Genomic DNA, 9,952 nt, shown 5'->3' on the forward strand with positions numbered 1-9,952 from the left:
CTCGGGAGGCTGAGGCAGGAGAATGGTGTAAACCCGGGAGGCGGAGCTTGCAGTGAGCCGAGAACTGGCCACTGCACTCCAGCCTGGGTGACAGAGCGAGACTCCATCTCAAATAAATAAATAAATAAATAAATAAATAAATAAATAAACTTCTGCTTGTTTTTCTTTCGTTAATTTGACTCTCGTTTTCAGAACAAAGCAACACAGAGGGTGGAGTGCACCTAGAGAGACCCGCTGCCTGGAAGGGGTGGCGCCTGAAGGGCCCAGAAGGGACACAGACGTAGCCAGAGGACGTATAAACAGGCCTCTGCAGAACCCAGAGGCAACTCCGGGACACACAATGACTTCCCTTGGGGGACATCTGCAAAACTTGTAGAGGGGCCCCAGAGAAAATATGCAGAGCTATGTGTGGGCTGGGAGATACAGAACTGGTCAAGGAGACATAAAGCAGTGTTCCAGAGGGCTATGTCCTGGAGGAAAAAGAACCTTAGACAGGCTCTTGGGGGAGCCCCGAGAGACTTAGAGCTAAAAGTGTGCCCTAGAGAGGTCCTTGTGATCCAGGCATCTGCCCTGGACCACACAGTAGGTTCCCAGGAGACATTCAGCCTGGGCTGGCCTGGGATAGCCTAAAGTGGGGGTGCCATGGAGGGGCTGTGAATGCCTGGCAGCTTAGAAGGGTCCTGGGGAAAAGTTTCCAGGGCAGCATGGCAACCGGCTTATGTGGTAGGGAGAGGGGATCAGTGCACACCCATGGCTAAGGGCAAGTCTAGAGAAGGGTAGGAGAGGGGAAGAGCCCAGATAGGCAGTACTTGTTATAGAGTACGATGTCTGGCCGCCACACAAGACTGCTGGGGATGCGGATGGCATCCAGGCCGCCATAGGCATTGGGGTCCCATCGTAGGTAGGCATCTGTCCACTCCTGCCGTATCCACAGATACAGGGTCAGCACCTGGTTCCGTTCATCCTAGTGGGGGCAGGGGATGGCAGAGATGTGGACATGTATATGCATATCCTGCCCCGTCTGTGCACACTCCCCTGCAGGGCTCTGGTCAGCACCCACAAACCTGACTTGTCCATACTGTCCAGTTCCCACTCAGACCTGACCTTGCCATGTGACCTTAGTGGGCTCTTCTCTTTTCTGGGCCCATTTCCTCAGCAGTTATATGAGGTGAGAATCCCCGCTTAGCAGGGATTCAATAAGTTCAGGAGTGCAAAATGTTGGGCACAAGGTAGGCACCCAACAGTCAGTATCCAACAGTTGGTAACTGCTATCTTTGTTAGTATTAACATTTACAGAAAAGGAATTCCGTGGAGAAAAATCCCAGTCTCTCACCCCTTCATTTCTTGACACTGTGACAGGTAAGACTCCACAGCTGTACCACTACCACAACGCACCATGTCGATGATCTGGGACAGTGTCACTTCCAGGGTCACATTCAGAGTCTGGTCTGTGTCTGCCACAGGTCTCAGGGCACTTGTGTAGTTGGCGAAGAGGTCACGGAACAGCTTTAGAGCCAGCCGGCCCTCAGCTCCCAGGCACTCTGGAGGGTCAGTAAGGAGGGTTGTCCATCCCAGGCCCTAGTCTCAGGGCCTTTGCTCATACCCTCCACTCCCAGGGCTGAGGCCCTGTCCTTATGAGTGTCCTCCTGTGTCTGCCCTTTCTTGCTCTAGCTGTGGCTCTAGTTCCTCCCTGGCCTGCCTGCAGGGACACATGAGATAAAGGCTATGGAGTGAATTATTACTATCTTTTGGCACCAGGCTGACAAATTTCTCCTCCACCCTTCCCTTTTCAAGGACCTGGAGTCTGCCTGCCTCTCCACAAATGCTAGAGGGATCCAAATAAGCCACAAGAGTCCAGACTTTCACCTAGGGATTCTGAACCCCACTGCTCTGCCCCCTCCAGTCTCTCTCAAACCTGTTTCCACTTCTCCATCTCAAGCTGGTTTCTTCAAAACTTCTGATGGAACATTCCTTCCTTCTGAAAACACACTCTTCCCCAGACTTTTCTGACATACATTTTCCTCAATCCCTGACCTAAATATTGTTCCCATGAATACTGTCCTTGGCTCCCTTCTTTTTCTTCATCCCAGATTTTTCTCCTGAGCTCCAGACCCAAATAGAGTACAGTCCACTCCTGAGTTTCCCACAGGTACTTTCAACTGAACTCGCTTCCTCCCTCCATGCTTTGAAACCTACTTCCTATCCCATGTTTCCTATCTCAGCAAATAGCATGCCCTCAACTGCAATAGTGACCTCAGCTGGAAATTTGGGAATTATCCCTCCCTTCTCCCTCTCCTGCCTCCTCCTCTTGGAATCCAGTTAATCTCCAGATCCTGTCAGATCATTCAAATCCTCCAGATTTTGCTAAACATCATCTTGAGTCTGCCCTCTCCCCTCCAGGCCAGGCCCTTCCCTTCACTGTCACCCCCTCCCCCGAGGCTTACCTCCTACTCCTCCCATGCCCATAGACCATGCTTTTAAGCATGTACATCTGACCAGGTTAGTAAGTTGCAGAAACCTTTCAGTGCTGCCCCCATCGTCTGCAGGAGAAAGATCTGGCCTGGCCGGCAGGCCCTTCAGCATCTGGCCCCTCTGATTTTCCCAACCCTGTCTCTGGAAGCTCCCCACTCATTGTTTCCACCTTAGCCAGGCAAGTCTCCTCTCACCCACTTCAGCACCCTCTTCTCCACACTCCACAAATAGAGAGCTTGTTCTCAAAACAGGTACTGAGGAGAAACACAAGAGAGACTACATGGAAAGGGATTTTGGCACCACCAGGAGAGGCCAGGGCTGGTGTACTGAGCTTCATACCTGCAGGGAGTAGAAACAGAAGCAGAAGGCCCAGGCTGAGGTGGTGGCTCCGGAGCCCCATGGTCCTGGCACTGCAAGAGGTGGGGCAGGTCTCTGGGTGTCGCCTCCTTGCCAGATCTAGGGCAAAATTAGGCCCAGCTGGCAAGGATGGTATGGACAGTACCTAGAAGTCAGAAGTTTAAGACTGAGATCTCTGGCGGGTCCAACCACCCTCCAGCGGGCCCTGCAGCCCCTCCAGTCTTCTGACCCTCCAATTTGTGCCTGCCCCTGGAGTTTAGTACTTGGTCTTTCTTCTTATCTGCTGGTCATTGCCTCTTCTGGCCTCTGCCTCTGCCTCTGCCCTTTCCTATGCTCCCCACCCACTTTGCCTTTCACTCTGTTTCTGCTTCCTTCTCTTTCCTTCTGTAACTTTCTTGGTCTCTCTGCCTCCCTGACTCTGATCGTCCCCTGCCCGCCTCTTTCCACTCTCTCCCTTTCTCCTACTTCTGTTTCATCCCTCATTCCTTCCTTCCTTCTTCCTTTCCCCACACCTGGACTCTAGATGGGCCTGCTGCTCTCTCAGCAGAACAGGGACCAGGGACTCCCCTGATCAGCCCAGAGTCATCTGAGGCACAGGACAGCAGTCCTTCCCTCTTTGCCCTTTCATTAGCTTAATTATACCTGTGCATTACACAGGTGTTAAGACACCTGTCCCCTTGACAACAGAGCAACGGAAACTGATACCTCAGGCCTCTGGGGCTTGAATTATTCAAACTCTGTAAAGCAGCACACAGACTCAGCGCAGGCCCATCCTCGGGGGTTGGAGAGTACAGATATGCTGGGTCAGGGTATGTGGAAGACCAGGGCTTAAGAGTGTGAGGCGCCAGGGTCAGTGGATGGATAACTGTCCTCTCATCTTAGCCACCATTGCCTGAATTCTGGAGGTGGAGGTTCCCCTTAGACCTGCAGCTCTCCTTGCAGTGTGGGACTAGACACTCCAGGCTAGGCACTTTGGGTCAAGCAAGCCCTTCCCTCCTGGCTGAGCCTCAGGCCACTCCAGATGACCCAATGGATGTGGGTCCTCTCCTCAGACTCCCTGCAGTCATTCCCATCTGAGCCTCAGGTTTTTTTCTTGCCCAAACACTGTGGGCAGTGTGGGAGAGCAGGGCAAGCATAGGCTTCAGAGTCACTTTCGGCCCTGTCTTATGAGCGCTCTCACCTGGGTAGGATATTGAAACTCTCTGGGTTTCTGTTTTCTCAATCTGGTAATAGGATTAATAGTACTCATCTTGAAAACTGCAAGGATTAAATGAGATAACCTGATAATGCAAGGCACTATCTAGCACGGTGCCTAAGGTACAGCAGGCCATCAACAATATTTACACTGTGGTCCTAGTGAGGTAGCCAGGCTATCCTCAGGAACACACATTTAGAGTCACAGGTATTTATCATGCACAGAGTTGTGATTATTTTTGTTCAAGGTGACCAGTTGCCTGACCAACAGCAGCATGTACTTCCCTGGCAATCACATCCATAGCCATGACTTCGGGCATCATGGATATGCCAGTGATTCCCTGCTCTTTCTCCACCCCAGTCCCCTCTCCTAGGTACTCCGCTTAACTCCAACATCCCCCTCTGGATGTCACACAGCATTTCACATCATTTCACACTGAAGCCTCAGAAATCCAACCTTCATTTACTCAAGCTAGTAGAGGGGAACTGTCCTTAACTTGTTAAAGAATAACTACCAAAAAAACCCTACAGCTAGGGTATACTTAATGGTGAGAAACTACAAGTTTTCTCCCTAAGATTAGAATAAGGTAAAGATGTCCCCCTCTCGCCACTCCTATTCAACATCATATTGAAGCCCTAGCTAGTCCAATAAGACAAGACAAGGAAATAAAAGGTTGGGAAGGAAGAAATAAAACTATCTTTGTCAACTGTTTTCTTATATACCAGCAACGAACAATTATAATTCAACATTAAAAACACATTGCTGGCCAGGCGCAGTGGCTCACTCCTATAATCCCAACACTTTGGGAGGCTGAGGTGGGTGGATCACCTGAGGTCAGGAGTTCAAGACCAGCCTGGGCAACATGGTGAAACCCCGTCTCTACCAAAAATATGGAGTCTCGCTGTGTCACCAGGCTGGAGTGCAGTGGTGCGATCTCGGCTCATTGCAACCTCCGCCTCCCGGGTTCAAGTGATTCTCCTGCCTCAGCCTCCCGAGTAGCTGAGACTAGAGGCACACACCACCACGCCCAACTAATTTTTGTATTTTTAGTAGAGATGAGGTTTCACCATGTTGGCCAGGATGGTCTCTATCTCTTGACCTCCTGATCCAACCGCCTCAGCCTCCCAAAGTGCTGGGATTACAGGCCTGAGCCACTGCGCCTGGCTGAAAGATAATTTTTAAAAACAGCTATGTGAGTAGAGAGATGCAATGTTCAAGGGTAGGAAGACTCAATATTGTAAGATGCCAATTCTTTCCAAGTAGATATATACATTCAATGCAATTTTTTTTTTTTTTTTTTTTTTTTGCTCTTACTGCCCAGGCTGGAGTGCAACGGCACGATCTTGGCTCACAGTAACCTCCGCCTCATGGGTTCAAGCGATTCTCCTGCCTCAGCTTCCGAAGTAGTTGGGATTATAGGCATCTGCTACCATGCCTAGCTAATTTTTTTTTGCATTTTTAGTAGAGACGGGGTTTCTCCATGTTGGTCAGGCTGGTCTCCAACTCCCGACCTCAGGTGATCCGCCCACCTTGGCCTCCCAAAGTGCTGGGATTACAGGCATGAGCCACTGCACCCGGCCTCAATGCAATCTTAATCAAAATCACAGCAAATTATTTTGTGGTTATCAACAAACTAATTCTAAAGTTTACAAGGAAAATGAAAAGACCTGGAATAGTAACACTGAAGAGGAGGAAAATTGGAGAACTGACACTACACTACCCAACTTCAAAATTACTACAAAGCTACAGTAATCAAGACAGTGTGGTATTGGCAAAAGAATTAACACACGGATCAATGGAACAGAATAGAGAGCTTGGAAACAGATCTCAACTGATCTTTGACGAAGGACCAAAGGCAATTCAATGGAGAAAGGATGGTCTTTTTTTTTTTTTTTTTTTTTNAGCCGCCACCATATGTCAAACATTGTGAGGCATTTACATTCATTTTTATGTTGAATTTTCACAACAGTCTTGTGAAATATGTGCTATGCAAATTTTACATACTTGGGAACTGAGCACAGAGAGACAGACTCGTCCAAGATTACCCAGCTACGAAATGCTAGAATCCAGATTGCTCAGACTCCAAAGTCCACCTTTCTTTTTTTTCTTTTGAGACGGAGTCTTGCTCTGTCGCCCAGGCTGGAGTGCAGTGGCCGGATCTCAGCTCACTGCAAGCTCCGCCTCCCGGGTTCACGCCATTCTCCTGCCTCAGCCTCCCAAGTAGCTGGGACTACAGGCGCCCGCCACCTCGCCCGGCTAGTTTTTTGTATTTTTAGTAGAGACGGGGTTTCACTGTGTTCGCCAGGATGGTCTCGATATCCTGACCTTGTGATCCGCCCGTCTCGGCCTCCCAACGTGCTGGGATTACAGGCTTGAGCCACCGCGCCCGGCCCAAGGATGGTCTTTTCAACAAATGGTGTTGGACAACTAGATATCCATAAGCCAAAAAAAAAAAAAAAGAAAGAAATTGGAACTAGACATAGATTTTACATTTTCACGAAAATTGACTCAAAATGAATCATAGATATAAACATAAAATGCAAAACTACAAAATTTCTAGAAGATGATATAGGAGAAAATCTACGTGACATTGGCTTTGGCAATGACGTTTTAGATACAACAGTAAAAGCACAATCCATGAAAGAAAAAATTGGTAAGTTGGACTTTATTAAAATTTAAAACTTCTGCTCTGCAAAAGACACTGTTAAGATGATGAAAAGACAAGCCACACACTGTAATAAAATATTTACACAACACATACGCAATAAAACATCTTGTATCCAAAATATTAAAGAACCCTTAAAATTCAACAATAAGCCAGATGCAGTGGTGTCCCCTTTAGTCCCAGCTACTCAAGAGGGTGAGGCAGGAGGATCGCTTGAGCCCAGGAGTTTGAGTCCAGCTTGGGCAACATAGTGAGACCCTGTCTCTAAAAAAACAAAGCAAACCTCAACAATACGAAATAATCCGACTAAAAATATGGAGAAAAGATACACAGCAAAGAAGATAGCATCAGCTGATTAATGGATAAACAAAATGTAGATTACTGCTACAATGGAGTATTCTTTAGCCATAAAAAATCTATTAAAGTACTTTGACATGATACAACATGGATGAATCTTGAAAACATACTAAGTGAATAAGCCACATACAGAAGTCCACATACTGTGATTTCACTTATATGAAATGTCCAGAATAGGCAAATTCATAGAGAAAGCACATAGGTTATTGGTTCCCAGGGAATGGGGGTGGAGGGGAATTGGGAATAATTGCCGATATGGAGTTTGGGTGGGAATGAAAATGTCTTTTTTTTTTTTTCGAGACAGGATCTCACTCTGTCACCCAGGCTGGAGTGCAGTGGTGCAATCTCAGCTCACTGTAACTTCCGCCTCCCAAGCTCAAGCAATCCTCTTCCTCCTCAGCCTCCTGAGTAGCTGGTACTACAGGCACACACCGCCATGCCCGGCTAATTTTCTTTTATTATTTTATTTTATTTTTTGTAGGGATGGGGTTTCACTTAGGCAGCTCTCGAACTCCTGGGCTCAAGCAATCTACCTGCCTCAAGCAATCTACCTGCCTCAGCCTCCGAAGGTGTTGGGATTACAGGTGTGAGCCACCACACCTGGCCAAAAATCTCTTGAAATTACTGGTGTTGGTTGCACAATAATGAATATACTAAAAACCATGGTAGTGTAAGTACACTGTAAAACGGTGAACTTTATGTTATGTGAAATATCTTTTTTTTTTTGGATACAGAGCCCCACTGTGTCTCCCAGGCTGGAGTACAAAGGCATGGTCTCAGCTTACTGCAACCTCTGCCTCCCAGGTTCAAGTGATTCTCCTGCTTCAGCCTCCTGTGTAGCTGGGATTACAGGCATGTGCCACCACATCCGGCTAGTTTTTGTATTTTTAGTAGACACAGGGATTTACCTTGTTGGCCAGGCTGATTTTGAACTCCTGACCTCAAGTGATCTGCCCACTTTGGCCTCCCAAAAGTGCTGGGATTACAAGCATGAGCCACCACACCCAGCCTATATCTCCATTTTTAAAATGCTACAAATGTTTTAAATTGGTAAATAATTTGAATACGTGTTCCTCAAAAGAAGATATATAAGTAGCCAAGGAGTACAAAAAGAGATGTTTAACATCATTCGTCATCAGGTGTCTTAGTCCATTCTGTTGGCTATAACAAAATACTATTTTTTTTTTTTTTTTTTTTTTGAGACGGGGTCTCGCTCTGTCACCCAGGCTGGAGTGCAGTGGCCGGATCTCAGCTCACTGCAAGCTCCGCCTCCCGGGTTCACGCCATTCTCCTGCCTCAGCCTCCCGAGTAGCTGGGACTACAGGCGCCGCCACCTCGCCCGGCTAGTTTTTTGTATTTTAGTAGAGACGGGGTTTCACCATATTAGCCAGGATGGTCTCGATCTCCTGACCTCGTGATCCGCCCGTCTCGGCCTCCCAAAGTGCTGGGATTACAGGCTTGAGCCACCGCGCCCGGCCCAAAATACTGTTTTTTTGAAGGCTGAAAAGTCCAAGATCGACACCAGCAGATTCAGTTTCCAGTGAGAGCTGGTTTCCCGATTCATAGATGGCACCTTCTTGCTGTGTCCTCTCGTGGTGGGAGGGGCAAGGCAGCTCTCTGGAGTCTCTTTCATAAGGAAAAAATCTCATTCATGAAGTCCACCCTCATGACTAATCATCTCCCAAAGGTCCCACCTCCTAACACCATCACATTTGTAATTTGGTTTCAATATATGAATTTGGAGGCACGGTGTGGGGTACAAACATTCAGACCATAGCATCAGAGAAATGCAAATTAAAACAATTAGATACTTCTTCAGATCCACTAGGATGGCTGTAATCAAAATAGTACATAATAAGTGTTGGTGAAGATTTGGAGAAATCAGAATCCTCATACATTGATGGTGAGAATGTAATATTGTGCAACCACTTTGGAAAAGTTTTGCTTAGAGTTACCATATGTTCCAGCAGTTTCACTTCTAGGTGTATACCCCAGACAAATAAAAACATGTGTCTATGCAAAAACTTGTATATGAATGTTCATACCAGCATTATTCATAGTAGACACGAAATGGAAACAATAAAAATGTCATTCAACTGATGAATGTATAAAAAAACATGTTAAGCCAGGTGCAGTGGTGTATACCTGTGGTCTCAGCTACTCAGGAGGCTGAGAGAGGAGGACTGCTTGAGCCCAAGAGTTTCAGGCTATAGTGCACTATGATCATGCCTGAGAAATAGCCACTGTACTCCATCCTGGGCAACATGGAAATATCCCATTTCTAAAAGAAAAAAAAGTCATAAGTCATATATCAATAAAATGGAATTTATGGCCATTTAAAGTAACACAGTACTGACACATGCTACAACATGAAAGAATCTTGAAATATTATGCTAAGTTAAAGAAGTCAGTCACAAGACCACATATTGTATGATTCCCTTTATATGAAATGTCCAGAATTGTCAAATCTATAGAAACAGGAAGTAGATTAGTGGTTATCTAGGGCTAGGAAGGTTGACGGATGACGGCTAAAGCCTTCAGGGTTTTTCTGGGACAGTGATGAAAATGTTCTAAAAGCAACTGTGATTATTGCACAACTCTGAGAATATAGCAAAAATAATTGCATACATTAAATGGGTAAATGTATGATATGTGAGTTATATCTCAATAAACCTGTTAACAAAAGTTCATAATCCATCATGAGTTAGAGTTGGCGGAAAAAAGAAAACAACTGCAGAAATAAGAAAGAGATCACAGGCACTGGAATGTTAGATAATGATAATTTGAATAGTTAATTCATGATTTTCACGACACCCTTTAAGGATTATTATTATTATTATTATTATTATTATTATATTATTATTATTATTTTTTGAGACGGAGTCTCGCTCTGTCGCCCAGGCTGG

General features: G+C 46.3%; 1 protein-coding gene across 1 annotated transcript in view; it reads right to left on the minus strand.

Moving 5' to 3' along the window:
• The window catches only part of CHRNA10 (cholinergic receptor nicotinic alpha 10 subunit), a 6,386-nt gene extending 3,206 nt beyond the window's left edge, over nucleotides 1-3,180 (minus strand). The window contains exons 1-3 of the mRNA XM_017894395.1: nucleotides 2,812-3,180; nucleotides 1,396-1,541; nucleotides 810-964 (exon numbers count right to left, since the gene is read on the minus strand). Coding sequence (XP_017749884.1) covers nucleotides 810-964; nucleotides 1,396-1,541; nucleotides 2,812-2,872 — 362 coding nt within the window. The 5' untranslated portion in view covers nucleotides 2,873-3,180. The remainder of the gene's footprint in view (nucleotides 1-809; nucleotides 965-1,395; nucleotides 1,542-2,811) is intronic.
• Between the last annotated feature and the right edge of the window lie 6,772 nt (nucleotides 3,181-9,952).

The sequence above is a fragment of the Rhinopithecus bieti genome, unplaced genomic scaffold (genome assembly GCF_001698545.2).
Source record: "Rhinopithecus bieti isolate Rb0 unplaced genomic scaffold, ASM169854v2 scaffold_21412, whole genome shotgun sequence".
NCBI classification, from domain to species: domain Eukaryota; kingdom Metazoa; phylum Chordata; class Mammalia; order Primates; family Cercopithecidae; genus Rhinopithecus; species Rhinopithecus bieti.